Source organism: Pogoniulus pusillus, chromosome Z, assembly GCF_015220805.1.
Source record: "Pogoniulus pusillus isolate bPogPus1 chromosome Z, bPogPus1.pri, whole genome shotgun sequence".
In the NCBI taxonomy this organism is placed as follows: domain Eukaryota; kingdom Metazoa; phylum Chordata; class Aves; order Piciformes; family Lybiidae; genus Pogoniulus; species Pogoniulus pusillus.
The window spans coordinates 7802923-7820050 of NC_087309.1; the positions used below are offsets into that span (position 1 = coordinate 7802923).

Sequence of the window (17128 nt, forward strand, 5' to 3'; positions counted from 1 at the left end):
AACGTAGAATCATCAGCTCATGACTGAATCCTGATTTGTGGGTTTGGGGATTATTTTATATTGGACTGGTGGATATTTAGGGAGAAACAAGAATTCGTTCCTAGTCCACCTGTTTACCTTGTGGTTCACTTCTCATGTCACTGGAAAGTCCTAGTTCTTTATTAGATTTATGATGGTTGTGGACAGAGAACAATATGGAGAGTAGAAAAGAGTCTTGTCTTCCCAAAATCTCAGCAGCCCTTTGCCTGGAGGGAAAAACATTGCATAGTGTGGAGGTGACATGCTGTCTTTTTACTTCTAACTTTAAATTTATTGCTGGTCTTTAAATAACAAGAGAATTAAGGATGAAGTTGCTTATTTATGAGATATTAGGACTCGAGTTTTAGATGCTAAATTGATTTCATTGTCAATTGGAAATGTAAGATAGTAAATTAATACCTTTTTTTTTAAAGAGGTCTCTTGTTATTTCTCTATGTGCTAGAGAACTTGGATATGCCTGGTTTAGGTTGTAGACATAAATCCAATTTATCCTTATTGAGGTGAAAATTACCTACATCCTTAATTAAGATGGGGAGAGTACCTGTTATATTTACAAAAATGTGTGTTGAATTCACATTTATTTTTTTATTTATTTTTAACTGTATCTGTTAATAAACTGTTTTCTTTTGCAGAACCCTGTGATAATATGAGAGAGATCCTCCAAAATGTGGCCAAATTACAAGGTGTTTCAAATATGAGAAAACTAGGTCACTTGAATAATTTTACTAAGGTAAGAGCTAAAGTGGTACAGTACACACAAAATATTTTGTATGTGCTCTATCAGACAGAGGCTTATTGATTCATGAAACAGATTAATATCCTGGAACTTGAAATCTGCATGCTACAGGAAAGGAAAAGTGCAGATTAGGACAAGTAAATATGTCAATACAGAGTTATGCTGAAGTTTGTCTCTATGTCCTACTAACTGAATTTTTGTAATATTTCAGTGCTTAGAAGCCTGAAATATCTCCCAGTTAATCACTTCAGTTGCACAAGTAGAGCTAAAGATTGGTTCCTTCTCCACATGATTGAGTCAAAAACGTGAATGTACACTGATAAAGTATGGTGAGGGGGAGGACTGGATCAGAATGATCTCCAGTAGTTTGGATGCCAATAGAATAGGAACCTTCAACTTTCACTGCAGTTTTCACAATGAAAAAAATTTAAGGAGGCTATTTCTGGAAATGGTCTGTATTACTGGGTTTTTTTACCTGCTTCGAAATTGTAGGATTGTGGCAGATGCTTTGGTAGATGCTTGTTTGAAGGTATGACGGATACATTAGGAACTGTCATTTTGAGTTGCCAGGAGGTGAAAATCAAAACTTTCTGCATGGTGACAGTATAGGCTGAAGCAAGAAGCCGTGAAATGCCTTTAGAATGACAGCAAGTATAATTTTTTTTCTTTTGGTAGGTGAGGAACAGAGGAGCAGAGAGGACTGATGCAAGGTGGGCAGGGAGTTAGGAAAAAGGTGGATTTTGTAGCATACTGAATGGTTGTGTTTAGACCAGTGTTCTGTTTGGCAAGGCAAGGGAAAACTGTGTTGCAGTAGCTTAGCTAGGAGACAGTGGAGCTTCAGTGTGACTGTTGCTCAAATTGGTGGACTGAAACTCAGAAGGAGCCTTGTAAGTTGTACAGCTTTGACAGCGTACCACAGATAAGGCAGCATATCTGAAGATGAAATCCATGTTTCTGTATCAGAGGATGACTCTGGAAATCATTATTGGCCAAGAAACAAGGTAGTAGTGAAGAATTTTAGGGGTAAAGTAAGTTTTAAATTATTGTTGTTGTCAGTGAATTGCTAACAAATTACTAAGCTAAATAACCAGAAAGCTACTTGATAGTTTTGAGACAATCTCAAGTGAAAGAATCTGTGCTCAAGGGCAGGTTTCAAGGACCAATTGATATTAGAAGGACAGATGTACATGATAATCTTTGAAGTAGGCATGCTTCTTGGCTGTTGAAAGCATTCCTTGTAAGATTGAACAGCACTTCAGTATATAAGATTCAGTTATCAGGAGGGCGAGTAATGAAAATAAAAGCTCAATGGCAAACTTATCTTCTAGTACATTAATACCACATCTGTAAATGGTCTATATACTGAGTCACTTCAGAGCCTGGGTAGCTGCATAGTATTCACCGAGAAACTGAGTTTAGTTACACTGAAGTGCTTCCTTTAAGTCATTGCCTTATTGTCTCTCAAAGTCTGTCAGACACCCACCACTGACAAAATGTTACTGTTCTTACTGAGATTCCAAACTCTGTTGCAAGAAAGCCTTTTGGTCTCCTTAGGAGAGGCCCGTGCTTAGCTGTGGGGTGTTCTCTTGTTCTGGAAACTTCTAAATGTGTGTACCTCCAAGTTATGTAGTTGCCTTAAAATTAGAGTTAGATCAGGTTTGCAGCTGAATTGCAGCAGTGGCAGACTTAGATTTTTTTTTTCTTAACTTCTGCCTATCACCTAGTCAGTGAAGCTGCAGTTTGTGGGCAAAAACATTTATGAAATACCTAATCTGTATTAGCCAAAAATAATCTTGTTCCTTTCAAACCACCTCTATCATTATTTAAGCTAACCTGAACCATGACCTGAATCCTGTTTGAGGATTTCACACTAGTGAATAGTCAGTGACACTTCTGTTGTCACGGCAGTCCACTGTGCCTTTTGGCTTCAGTCAACTGAACAGGATTACCCATCTTTCATTTATAAGGCCAACTACATAAGGCAAGCACCTTGAAGTTTCCCAGCTTCTGCTGAATAATACCAAAGTATCATTTTTACTACTTTGGGGTTTTTCCCCACCCCCTGAGATGTGGTAAGTGATAAATTAATGAGAACCAGAAGGACCTGTACAATTGCATTTACCTAATGGTAAATACCTTTTGGATTTGAAGTATTTAGGTGGAATCCTTTATTATAGAAGGTATACTACCCTGTCAACTTCTGAGAGATCCTTTATACCTTTTTAAATCTAAAATGGTATTTAAATAATGAATGTTGTTACAGGGTTTTCCATTTCATATTAAAAAAAAAAGGTGTTTCTTTAAGAACACACAAAAAAACCCCAAAAACTTTAATTTGCTTTAGCTTAAACTTGGCAATTGGATAGCATCAGTCATATGGAAAATTGTATTTTCAGTGTGCTGAAAATGAATTCTGCCATTACAAAATGAAGCTCTTTTATTCTACTGTGTATATCTTACAGCTTGTGACTGTGTTGCTGAATTTCACTAGGATATGAATTGAGTTCCAGGCTATAGAGGCTTCCACGGATTCCATCTGTCTGATTCATAGTCAGTTGTTTTAGAGTCTCAGCTGTTATTTGCAAAACCCAAGTATGTTGTACTCTGAATGTAATATTGACTGACTGTAACATTCATTCAAATAGCTAAACCACTACAGACAAAACTTGAAATCTTTTGATGAAGTATTTAGTACATAGGAACAGAACATATGTTTAAGTACATTCACTTGTGGCAAAAAAGCTGGAGGGCTAATAAGTCTAAATCCAGGATCTGTAATTTCATTACAGGTTTCTCTTAAGACTGGGATCTACTAAATTAGTACTACCACTAGTGGTTCAAATATTTCCTTCATTATAATCCACATAATTTTGCCTACATAGCCTAATATTGTACCTAGTAAGTGCTGATAAAAGTTCAGTTAAAAATGAATTTGAATGGTCTCAGTGTGCAGTCAGCTCATGTACACTGTTGACCTGTGGTTTTGTTGTTTTGAGCTACTGTTTTCAAGACATGTTGATGTGTTACTCAGATTGTTATGACTCATCCAAGTAGCATGAAAAACTCATAGCTGTCAGTAAACATGTAAAAAAACCTTCACTGTAAGTTCGTCACTGGCTGATCAGTGTAAGCACCAAACAGACTGTGCTATTCCCATTCATTTACTATTATATTTAATATTTTTAGTTTTAGAGAGGACTTAACAGTTTTAACAAGCAGGTACACTCTGTGTGTCTATATATATATTTGAAATACATAAAATGTGCACACAGAAAAACACACAAATTTATATATGTGATATATATATATAGAGGTATATTTGCATTATTTCAGGCATCTCCATTATACGATAGTCTGTCACTATTTTAGTGCAATAGAGCAGCATATAGCCAAAAGCAGACTTTAATATTTTGATACTGCTTGCTGGCAAATTTATACTACAGTGATAATGCATGTTAATTCACAGAATCACAGAATTAATCAGGTTGGAAAAGACCTCTAGAATCATCGAGTCCAACCTATCACCTAACCCTTGTAATTAACTAAGTGCACTTACTTCATCCAGCCTCCTTTTTAAACACCTCCAGGGATGCTGACTCCACCACCTCCTTGGGCAGCACATTCCAATGGGCAATCACTCTGTGAAGAATTTCTTCCTAATATCCAGGCTGAACCTGCTCTGGCACAGTTTGAGACTGTGTCTTCTTGTTCTGTCACTGGGTGCTTGGGAAAAGAGACCAACCCCACCTGGCTACAACTTCCTTTCATGTAGTTGTAGAAAGCAATGAGGTCTCCCCTGAGCCTTCTCCAGGCTGAACAGCCTCAGCTCCCTCAGCCTCTCCTCACCGAGAGAGTGTGCTGCAGGCCCCTTACCAGCCTTGGTGCCCTTCTCTGGACTTGTTCAAGCCCCTCAACATCTTTCTTCAATGGAGGGGCCCAGAACTAGACACAGTACTCAAGGTGTGGCTAACCAGTGCTAAGTCCAGGAGCAGAAGGACTTCTCAGTCCTACTGGCCACACTATTCCTGACAGAGGCCAGGATGCCATTGTGCCCACATGGGCAAACTGCTGGCTCATATTCAGTAGCCATTGACCAGTACTCCCAGGTAGGGACCACTCTGTCCCCAGCCAGTAGTGCTGCATGGGGTTGTTGTGGCCAAAGTGCAGAACTTGGTGCTTGGCCATGTTAAAACTCATGGCATTGCACTGTGCCCATCTGTCCAGCCTGTCCAGGTCTCTCTGCAGAGCCCTCCTGCCTTCTAACAGATCCACACTTGCACCCAACTTGGTGTTGTCTGCATTTTGAATTCTAATTGGTAAATACTAGAGTCAAATATGTGACAGTTACTTGGCACTGTCTGCAATTTACTGCATTTGGGCCAGAATCATTGACCTGCTTAATGTTGTTTGAAATGGAAACGAAAAGCAAGTGGCAAAGTTTTCCCTATATCTAAGACTATACACTTGCAATTGAGGAAATACCTAAAGCACTGAGACCTGCTGAACAGCAGCTTCCGTGACTTGTTTTATTTTAAAGTTATCAGTCCAACATTTCTTTGATCTTTTTTTTTTCTAGACTAAACAAACCCAGAGGCTCAGCCTTCATAGTTGTATTTTCTTGATGCCTTGTACATTTTCATACTGCTTTTTCCAGCTTGCCTTCTCTTAAAATGTGGTGCTCAAAATTTTTTTGAGAGCAGCCTGTGAAGTGAGGTGGTGGAAAATGTCTTTTAATCACAAACATAAAATAGTTCTATTAGTATTTCTGAAGGTAAAACTCTCTTTTTTTTTTGTGCCACTTCTTCTTGAAATGACATCACATTAACTCATTAAGTTTTATAGTTTGCTGTAACTTGGAGATCTTGCTTTCCTTTTGAAATTTTTGTATTTATCATTCTGAATGTTTTCTAGATGTCTTTTATTTGTCTGCTTGACTCCTTTTGGTTTTTGTGTTTATGTAAAGTGTGTTAGTCTGAAAAATATGTTGTACTGTACTTTTAAATGAATTAAATTTTCTTACTGAGTTTGAGCAGTCCTTTCATATCACTGAAACATTCTGAATTCTAATCTTGCTGTCCCAGCTTTTGAATTCTTTTCTAGCTGGAAATTCTGTAAGCCTACTTCCATATGTAAATAGCAAAGAGCACTAATATGTGAGTAATGTAGGGCTATCGAAATGCAAGTAAGTCAACAGCTGAGGTAGCTAATCTTATACTCAGATTTTTAGCCAATTTTAACAGCATATTGGGAGAAGTATTTTGAATGTACAACCAGACACTGTCAAATACTTCCCGATGATTATAGTAAAACTCAGAAATTTGTATGCACACATTGGTTAAACTTGGTAGAAGTTTTAACTCTTGCCAAGTTAGATGACTCTGAGTTTCAAGATAAAAGTTAAGGTTCTTTCTATATCAATGAGGATGTGCACAGTGAGAGTACCTAGACAAGAACAGTTGTTAATAACAATCTAATCATAGAATTAATCAGGTTGGAAAACACCTCTGAAATCATCAAGACCAACGTATTGCCTGACCCTTCTAATTAACTAAACCGTGGCATTAAGTGCCTCCTTCAGTCCCCTTTTGAACATCTCCAGGGGCACTGACTCCACCACTTCTCTGGGCAGCCCATTCCAATGCCAGTCACTCTTGCTGTGAGGAACTTCTCTCTAACATCCTGCCCTTGTGCAACTTGAGACTGTGTCCTCTTGTTCTGTCACTCGGTGCCTGGGAAAGGAGACTAACCCCACCAGGCTACAACCTCATTTCATGTAGTTGTAGACAGTAATGAGGTCTTCCCTGAGCCTCCTCTTCTCCAGGCTGAACACCCTCAGCTCCCTCAGCCTGTTCTCACAGGGCTGTGGGTCAGGCCCCTCACCAGCCTTGGTGCCCTTCTCTGGACTTGTTCAAGCACCTCAACATCTTTCTTCAATGGAGAGGCCAAGAACTGGATGCAGTACTCAAGGTGTGGCCTAACCAGTACTAAGTCTAGGAGCAGAAGGACTTTCCTGGTCCTGCTGGCCACACTATTTTGTTAGAGGCCAGGATGCCATTGGCCTTTTTGGCCACCTGGTCACAGCTCATGTTCAGTCAGCTGTCAACCAGTACCCCCAGGTTCCTCTCTACCTGGCTGCTCTCCAGCCACTCTGTCCCCAGCCTGTAGTGCTGCATGGGGTTGTTGTGGCCAAAATGCACAACAGTCACATTACACACAATCGTTAAGAGCAGATACTTACAACTAGAGTTGGTCCAGTAAACCAAACACTGTAGCACTTGCCCAAGATAGGTGGGTTCTTGGAACACGGCATTTGCTTTAGTTTCATCCTGGGACCACACAAGATACAAATTGATGGTAAGTGCAATGATAGGAGGCTTGCTTCGGAAACACACTAATTCTTCCCTTACACATTTATAGTTCTGACATAGGGGAAAAAAATAATTCTCTGGTGATTTTTTTTCTAGTTGGAAATAAAGAACTAGGTAATTTTAAATGTTAAATTAGGGTTTCTCATTGGCATGTGGAATGAAATGATGGGAAGAGGTTTAAAAGTATAAATGATTAGCCTAAGCAGCTATCGATGGACTTGTCTGCAACTGAACAATAAACTGTTATTACTCACTATCTTCTCACAGTTTTGCTTACACTCTGCCAGCCAATTTTTACAGTTCACAAGATGTCAATAGAAATGCTAAAGCAGCATTGGTGGCCTTAGGCAGTTCAACAACATGGCATAAATATAGATTAATGCTAGGAAGTGACGTACTCTCATAACCAGTTAATGCACCAATTGTCTTGTTTTATTATCATTTAAATTTGGAAGGTGAGGTGAAAAGAGGTTACATAATAACTTCCCTTATGTTTTATAATTGTCTGTGGTTACAGACGTTGTTAAGGAAAGTGCAAAATCCAAAATATTTTGGTTAAATTTAGATTATTTGAATCCAAATATGGAGCTGATCCAGGCCAGCTTAATAATGTCTTGTTAACAACTTTGGATTTCAGCTTTATCATTATGCATTTTTCCCACAATATGAAAAATAATTTCTTTACATGTACTGCGATTCTTGGAAAAACTTGTTGAGCATAAATATAAGTATTGTTTGAATTTAAACTATCGTGCTAATAAAATGGGTTTAGTTAAAATCAGTTTCTGTGCAATATTCTGGTTTTAGTTTGTTATAAATTTCTTATTGTCGGCAGTAAATGCATACAATGAATATGGCACAGAGTTTGATGTGTCTAAATACTTCAGTGCCAGGAATCTTCACTAGTTAGCATGAACTTCCTGACTCCCTCACTAAGAAGAAACTGTTAATAGCATTCTGGCTTCAAAAAGAGAGGACAAAGTGCAAAGCTGTTGCAATCAGTATTAGTCCCTCGAGTTTTTGGACGTTCTTGGAAAAATACTTAGTAATCTGGATTTGATAATAAAGATTTTTGTAGTTTTAGATGGGTGTAGTAAATTTTATCACTAGGAGTTCGTTTGTCACTCTTGTGAAAGAGAGACTTCTCATTTCCTCAAAAGGCTAAAAGCATTGGCTAGATGTGCTAGATTACTGCTTTTGAGACTGGGCTTGGGTGTAAAAACTGCATTTAAAAATCTCCAGCCTTGGGTTCAAAATGGTAGGTGTTTTTGAAGTGCTCAGAACTTGCAACACGTTATAGGTGTCTTTGTGTGCATAAATTAAACCTTTGCACTGATTTTTTCAGCGGTACATGGTCTGTGGAATTGTATAATCATTGAGGTTGGAAAAGACCTCCAAGATCAAATCCACTGTTAACCTAACATTGCCAAGACCAAATTGATGGCAGGCCATACCTAATATCAGTTGTGAGACACTTAAAATGGGCAGCACTTTCTGATCTGCCTTTTTTTCATGTGCCTGTGCTGCTCTGGCAAAACATGGCAGTGGACCATCAGTGTCAGTCTGTGCTTCGAACCTGTCACCCAAGCCCTTCTTTTGAATGCCGATGTGGTTTGATGTCAGTCTTTTTCATATCTTTGGTTACGAGTTGGCAAACAGCTACCTGTAATTGAAAAACTGAACAGTATGCATGTGGCCTTTCTAGTATGAGAGGCCACAGATTTGTCTGGTGTGTTTATGAACAGAATACTGACAGCAGAAATTGTCAGGGAAGTCGGAAGATGGGACACTTTCCCTTGCCATGAATTAAATTACTCAGATTTCTCTGAAAGCATTGCTGAAAATCTACTGTTTTAAGAGTAACTTTCAAAGAGTCATCAATAACAGTTGTTTTCTTTTATTTTCAGCTTCTTTGTAATACTGGCCATGCTGAGGAAAAGCTAGGTTTTACGTATGACAGTATCATAATATGGTAAGTAATAAGGAGCACTAGAATAATATTTGGGTACTTTAATTGTTTTAGATCTATTAAATAAACTTTATTTGTAGTTTTCAGCTATTTCTCAGATGTAAGAATACCTCTGAATAGTTTTGTGCTTCGAGAAAGCACTTTCAGTAAAACTGTGCACCCACAGAACTTAATGGAGCATACTCTTGATTTAGAATCAAGATTTAAAGATAAACATTTAATATTAATTTGGTGTGCACGTCTTTGGAAGAGTGCTTTCTCTGCTACTGTAGCAGCCTCTATGTGTACTTTCAAGTGGACTTTTTGTCTATTTTGTTGCTATTTCTGTCAGTCAAAAAGCAACTATACATTATTTCTAGATCTTCTGTGTTAGTACACAGACATGGGTGAATTGATGTTGGGGCTCAGCATTGGTTGCAGAAACAAGATTTAGTATTTAATGTATGGTTTTGCAGTCTTTCAATTTAGCTAGCTGGCTTTTAGGGAAAGCAGGCTTTAAAAAGCTAGTCACTTTCAGTGGATGATTTGAAACATGATTCCTTGTGGAAATCCTGTAAGTTGATTTCTGAAATAGAACTTACTGCCTTGCCAGAAATAAAAAACTAAAATAGAAGAAAAAAAATTGTAAAAGTGTATTTTTTGTGAATGTGTATTTTGCTATAAACTGTAATGAGTGTATCTTCTGATTCATGTAATTATAGGACTTTACCATAAGAGTGTAACTTCAGAGTTCTCTGTTAAATACTGTAAAATGTCTTAAAACTAGTGCTTGTGGAAAGATCCAGTAGTGCAAACACTATTATTGATATTAATGAGGAAATATAGCCCCCTATGCAGAAAAACTCTGAAAATGGCTTCTAAAGAAGTAAACACATGACCTTGGTTAGTGTTGTTGTTTCTGTCAATCTAATCATCCCTCTGTGCATACATGAGAAGCATTTTTTTAATGTATAGAGAGGTTATTCTGCAATAGTGGTGTTTCTCCAACTCAAGAACACCATTCAAATACCCACAGTTTAATCATGCTGATTGGTGGTTCTGGGAAATGTTTAGATGATGGATTTTTTTCGTGAAATACAGATTTCTCTGGGAAACTAAAAGAAAAAATTGGACAGTTTCTGCCACAGGGGTGTGTGAAGTGTATCAAAACAGTTGTCTTCATCTGATAGCTATTTAGAATTATGTCATAGCAGTTTATAAGTCTTTGTCTTGATATGCATTAAGTCACACCTCACAATCTTCCATGAATTTTCCTTAATATCTGAACTACACATCCAGATACTTACTTACTAAGTTCTCTTAAAATCTCATAGTGGTATTAAAATACACCATTGTTATCTGAATTTCTGTGCCTTCATAAGTAAGAATTATATACTAAGCACCATTTATAGAAGGAGATTAATGAACCTGAGTTAAAATGATTACAAAAATTATCAGGATAAAAATCTTCCATTTACCTGTGCTCTCTTCAGAACATGATTGTGAAGCTGCTTTTCCTCACTATCTAATCTCATTATGCCCCTCGTTACAGACTGGAGTGGTAGAATATAGTTTGTGTAAACATTACTGGGTGCTTCACGTGGATGGCTAATTTTATTTTGAGATAATTTTGGTTTAAACTAATGAAGAGTCTTCAGGATGCCTTTCTATATAGGCCTCTGTCACTTCTTTCTACATTACTGCTACTACTGTTAATAATACAGTGCTAGCAGTATATGCAGATAATTCATTTTATTAATATTCTCCTCAAACAGGTGTGAAGCTTAGTGTGTTGCTGACAATACTTACTGATAGAGTTCCTCCTGTTCTTTCACCATTTTCACTTCTTTGTCTAACTCATTTTGTATAATGAAGAAAACATTAAGATAGAAATCTTCATGCAGATCTCTAAAGCTAAGTCTTAGTATGAAGAAAATGCTTATTTCTGTCACGCCTCTGTCTTTTTTTTTTTGCTTTATTCTGTCTTTTCATAGATTTTCCTACTTTTTTTTTTTTTTTTTGCCTGCTATAGTGTTTCTTCATTGTCTTTGTAAGGTCAGGTTTCTCTCTTTTCTTTTCAGTGTAGTCATTGACTAGTGAGGGGGTTTTTTTGTTAGATATTTTTTTATTTGGAGATATTTTTTTGTTCAGCCTTATATATAACATTGCTTTCACTGGACCTTTATGGATTTTTATGACCTTTAGATCTGTATCTTTTTATCTAGCTATATGTTTTCTCACTATTTCAAGACAGTGCACATCCATTTGGGTACCTTCTGCTTTTGTGTGTTGAATCTCACAATAGTGTTCTCCTTAGAATCATAGAATCAGCCAAGTTGGAAGAGACCTCCAAGATCATCCAGTCCAACCTAGCACCCAGTCCTGTCCAACCAACTAGACCATGGCACTAAGTGCCCCATCCAGGCTTTTCTTCAAGGCCTCCAAGGACAGTGACTCCACCACCTCTCTGGGCAGTCCATTCCAATGCTAATCACTCTCTCTGTGAAGAACTTCTTCCTAGCATCCAACCTATACCTCCCCCAGCACAACTTGAGACTGTGTCCCCTTGTTCTGTTGCTGGTTGTCTAGGAGAAGAGACCACCCCCCAGCTGGCTACAACCTCACTTCAGGTAGTCATAAACAGAAATAAGGTCCCCTCTGAGCCTCCTCTTCTCCAGGCTAAACAACCTGCAGCTCCCTCAGCCTCTCCTCATAGGGTTTGTGTTCCAGGCTTTTCACCAGGTTCATTGCCCTTCTCTGGACACGTACCACTATCTCCACATCTCTTTCGAACTGAGGGGCCCAGAACTGGACACAGCGCTCAAGGTGTGGCATGACCAGTGTTGAGTATAGGGGAAGCATAACCTCCCTCATCCTACTGACCACACAGTTTCAGTACTTTGCTCTCCTAATGAGAAATGTCATGGGTAGCAGAAACATCATTTACATGAATAAAGGAATCTTTGCTGAAGTGTCTTAAACTGGCACATCCATACCTATTGGAAACTGTAAGGTGAAAGTCCAACTAGAATGATACCATTGAGTATAACTGAGTCCTGTGTGCTCATCTCTCAGACTTCCATTTCTCCAAAGCTGCAAAACTAGAAACAAAGCATGACTCAACCTGAAGAATGCCTGTAATCTGCTCAGCACAGCTGAAGAGTTATTTGTCTGATTCTTTTGAATGCCTTTGGAAATAATTCTCTTTTATAGAGTGACAGAATGGTTTGGTTGAAAGTTGTGTTGCCATGGAAAGGGACACCTACTAGACCAGCTTGCTCAAAGGCTCTTCCAGCTTGGTCTTAAACACTTTCATGGATTAGATGCCAACAACTGTTCTGGGCAACCTGTTCCAGTGTTGGGCCATCATAGTAAAGAATCTCTTTCTTCTCCTCCATTAAAACTTTTTTTTTTTTAAATGAAGTCTCAGAATTTTTTCAGTTGGAAAAGACCTCTAAGGTCATCGAGCCCAACCATCAACTTAATGCCACTGTAGCCATTAAACTGTCCTGAAGTGCTATGTCAGCACATACTTTGAATATCACTTGGAACAGTGATGCCTTCATCTCCCCAGGCAGCATGCTCCAATGCTTGACCATGCTTTCAACAAAGAATTCATTCCTGATATCCAAGCTAAATCTCCCCTGGCACAACTTGAAGCTGTTTCCTCTTGTACTATCATTTGACAGTAGGGAGAAGAGGCAAATACCCACCTTATTATGACCACTTTTCAAGTAGTTTTAGAGACCAGTAAGGACTCCCCTCAGCCTCTGTTTCTCCAGACTAAACAGTCCCCGTTCCAACAACTGTTGCTCTTAAGACTTGTTCTTCAGACTCTTCGCCAGCTTCTCTGCCCTTCTCTGGACATGCTCCAGCAACAAAATGTCCTTGTAGTCAAGGGCCCAAAACTGAACACAGTACACAAGGTGTGGCCTCACCAGTGCTGAGTACAGGGACAGGATCACTCCCCTACTCCTGATGGCCATGTTATTCCTGGTACAGGTTAGGATGGCATTGGTCTCTGGCCACCTGAGCACACTGTTGGCTCATGGTAAGTGGGCTGTCAGTCAGCGCTGACAGGTCCTTTCCTGGGCAGCTTTCCAGTCACTCTGCCCCAAGCGTAACTTGGGTTGTTGTGACCCAAGTGTAGGACCTGGCACATAGCATTGTTAAACCTCATACAATTGACTTTCCCCATCAATCCAGCCTGTCTGGATTGCTTTTTAGAGCCTTGCTACCTTTGAGCAGATGAACACTCTCACCCAGTTTAGTGTTGCCTGCAAACTTAGTGAGTGTGCACTTAATCCCCTTGTCCAGATCATTGATAAAGATACTGAAAAGAACCGGCCTCTAAACTGAGCCTTAGGGAACACCACTTGTGACTAGCTGCTAACTAAATTTAACTCCATTCACTACCACTCTTTGGCCTCAGCCATCCAGCCAGCTTTTTACAAAGATGGATGTCCACCCACCTAAGCTATGAGCAGCCTGTTTCTTGAGGAGGATGCTCTGGGAGACAAAGTATAGGGTTAACACTCCACGGGGGGTGTAACCCTGAACCTGACCCTAGGGGTCTTGGCCCCTCCCCAGGGGTGGGCCACACTCCAGGTGATGGTTAGCCCACTCCCCCCACTTCCTGAGGAGCTTGCCTCAGTGGTAGAATTCTCACCTGCCATGCAGGAGACTCAGGTTCAAATCCCGACCAATGCTCCTAAGAAGGGGAGCAAGGTGATAGAGAGAGCAAAGACCCAGAAGCAGGAAGCCCCTCTCTTTTATAGCACAGGAAGTGGGGGGAGTGGGCTAACCATCACCTGGAACGTGGCCCACCCCTGGGGAGGGACCAAGACCCCTAGGGTCAGGTTCAGGGTTACGCCCCCCGTGGAGTGTTAACCCTATACAACAGTATCAAAGGCCTTATTAAAGTCCAGATAAACAACATCTGGAGTCTTTCCTGCATCCAGTAAGCGGGTCTCCCCGTTGTAGAATCACATCAGGTTCATCAATCAAGACTTGCCCTTCATGAACCCATGTTGACTAACTAGGCCTGATGACCTGGCTGCCCTATGCATACTGCATTTTAACACTCAAGGTGATCTGACTCATGACCTTCTCTGGCATCAAGGTCAGACTGACAGGTCTGTAGTTCCCTGGATCTTCCTTTCAGACCTTCCTGTAGATGAGTGTCACATTTGCCAACCTCCAGTCAGGTGTGACCTCCTCAGCTAGCCAGGGTTGCTGGTAAATGATGAAAAGTGGGTGGATGAGCAGTTCTGCCAGCTGCCTCAGTACTCTTGAGCATATGCCATCCAGCCTCATAGACTTATACATCTGTAAGTCATGCAGCAGGTCACTAACCATCTCCTCTTGGATCATGGGGGCTTTGTTCTGCTCCCCATCCCCATCTTCCAGCTCAGGGACAGTATGCAGTGAACAACTAGTCTTTATACTTAAAACTGAGACAGAGAAAGTATTGAGCCTTTTTCTCCTCCCTGGTCACTTTGTTTCTCCATGCATCCAAGACTGAGATTCGACTTAGTCATCCTGTTGCTAATGTATCTGTAGAAGCATTTAGTGCCATGGTCTAGTTGACTGGCTAGGGCTGGGTGCTAGGTTGAACTGGATGATCTTGGAGGTCTCTTCCAACCTGATTGATTCTATGATTCTATGATTCTAAAGGGCTTGCAGCATTTTTGTAGGGAGAAATCCTAATTCCTACATGGCAGTTCTCAGGTGCTTCTTTAGTTAGTAATTAATCAATGGCCATAACATCACATCATTTTGGAGAAAGAAATTTTCTTAACCTCATAGTAGCAAGAATCTGTTTCTTCCTTGCTTCTAGCTCAGCTTAAAGTAAATAAATACAGTTAGTGATACACTTTTCATGGGGAGAATCGTATTTGCTATTACAGCAGAGACAACCTTTCTAAAGTAATTCTCTACTTGTTGCACACAGTATTGCAGATTGTATACTTCATCTCAGTATCAGCTGGAAGTAGGCTTCTTTTAGGGTTATTTTTATGTAAGCTGATTATTGTCCGGAATGATTGAAAAGTTTTTTGTCCTTGGAGTAGCTGTTTACCATGCATTAAGGTCCTAGAGTAAGAAAAGATCTGTCTGGAAAAAAAATCAAGCAAGCAAATTTTGATGATATGTTAAAATGAAATCTGCAGAAATCTGTGCTCTGTGAGGCTACTCAAGTTGTGACTCATCTTCCACGTAAATGTAATGTGGTGCTATAACATCTTTAGTGAGTGGAGCATGTAATTCCTTAAGGTGCAGATTTGAGGTGTCAAGACACTCTTTTGAGGACTCTTGCTTATGAGCTGTCTAACTGGTAAAGAGCATTCCCTCCTCTGCTGGTTTTCTTGGGATAGTATTGGATTCAGCTGTCCTGTCAAATGCCAAGTACTATTCACATCTTTGTCTTTATGGATGTACAAGTTGTTCTTAATGATAAAAAGAGATTGGTTATTTTAGATAAATTTGGTATTTCAGATCAATACTGTAAACATCTACTGTCAGGGTGAGAACGTTCTTTCTGGGCTGTACAGGTGAATGTCTCCAAGACAGAACAGTAAAGCAGAGTATTTTTTCTTATAAAATCAGACCTTTTTATTTCAAATGAGGATGTGGTATCTGCAATTCAGATGAAGTCTTTCTTGATGCTAAATAATTGTTGGTCCATCTTATTTTCCTCGTTGTAGTCTGAGGTTAGCTTTACTAAATGAAGCAAAAGAGGTGCGTGCAGCAGGATTGCGAGCCCTCCGCTATCTCATTCGAGATTCCAGTATTCTCCAGAAGGTGCTGAAGTTGAAAGTGGATTACTTGATAGCCAGGTAAATTTTTGTCTTCCTCCTTGTTGTAAATTGTATGGTCATGAATCACTTGCTTTTTCATGGTTGAGAAAGGTGTAAAAAATGTATTTCCATATGCCTTTATCTTCTTTATATATAGCTTTATAAGTGGCATGTTTCCTCAAAATGAATAATGTCCTTTTAAAGTGCAGTTGATGGCATTAGTAGAAAGTTGGTACACCAGTAATTTTTATGTCTTAAGTTGTTTTGTGGGAGTTGTTGTGACTCTATTATAGAATCATAGAATCAACCAGGTTGGAAAAGACCTCGAAGATCATCCAGTCCAACCTATCCTCCAGCCCCATCCAGTCAACAATAGTGCTTTGGAGCCTTTAGTGTAAAGTCAGGACTATAAAGTAGATTGTGCCCAAGAATTTGTAATCTTAACATGACAACAGAAGAATACAAACTAACAAACTAACAATGAGGTTACAAGTTACATGTGGTGAGTACATGTAAATATTAGCATTTCTAGTGCTTCCTTCACTAAAATCTTATTGGATTTAATACACTGATACAGATGTGCGTGTTTCTGTTTATAAATATATGTGTAGTCATTTTTAGTGTACTGTTTAGTTTTCTTGAAACAAAAGGACTCTTCCAGTAAAAGAACTCAAAATACATTGATTTGAAACATTGCAAATACTTTGTTTAGTCTGATTTAAGATGACAGATGCTACCAACACAGAAAATATTTATTGAAGCTGTTATGCCTTGACTTTGCATATTTGAAAACATTTTCGTGATTTAATTTTAATGAAGATAACTGGGAGGGGGAAAGCAAACCCAATCCAAAGCTCATTAACCAATAAGTCTTTCAGCAGTAGGCTGCAAGGCTGATTTTTCACAGCCTGTCATGATACTTTTTTTTTTCTTCTCTTTATTCAACTGCGTAAATTCTAAATTGTGATGTTAAGGTGCAAGTTACTGCTGTGTGATGGTTTGGGTGTTCCCTACCCCCCACACTTTAGAAATTACCTAGACTAGACTCAGACGGCTCTAGAAATATGAATGAAGCTTATATTTACAGCTAGCACAATCTACAAGTAGATATTTACAGTATATACAGTTATAGACAGAAATATACAAGGTAAAAAGGTAATACAGAAACACATCAGCCCTCCCAGAAACCTGAGTGCCCAGGAGGGGCTCTCAACTGCCCCTTCACCTTCCCCCTACCCCT

The 17128-nt window shown here is 39.3% G+C and overlaps 1 protein-coding gene across 2 annotated transcripts in view; it reads left to right on the forward strand.

Moving 5' to 3' along the window:
- RICTOR (RPTOR independent companion of MTOR complex 2) overlaps positions 1-17128 on the forward strand; it is a 90976-nt gene that overhangs the window by 19507 nt on the left and 54341 nt on the right. For both annotated transcript variants that reach the window (XM_064176449.1, XM_064176450.1), the window contains exons 3-5: positions 672-769; positions 9051-9115; positions 15796-15927. In XM_064176449.1, coding sequence (XP_064032519.1) covers positions 672-769; positions 9051-9115; positions 15796-15927 — 295 coding nt within the window. The remainder of the gene's footprint in view (positions 1-671; positions 770-9050; positions 9116-15795; positions 15928-17128) is intronic.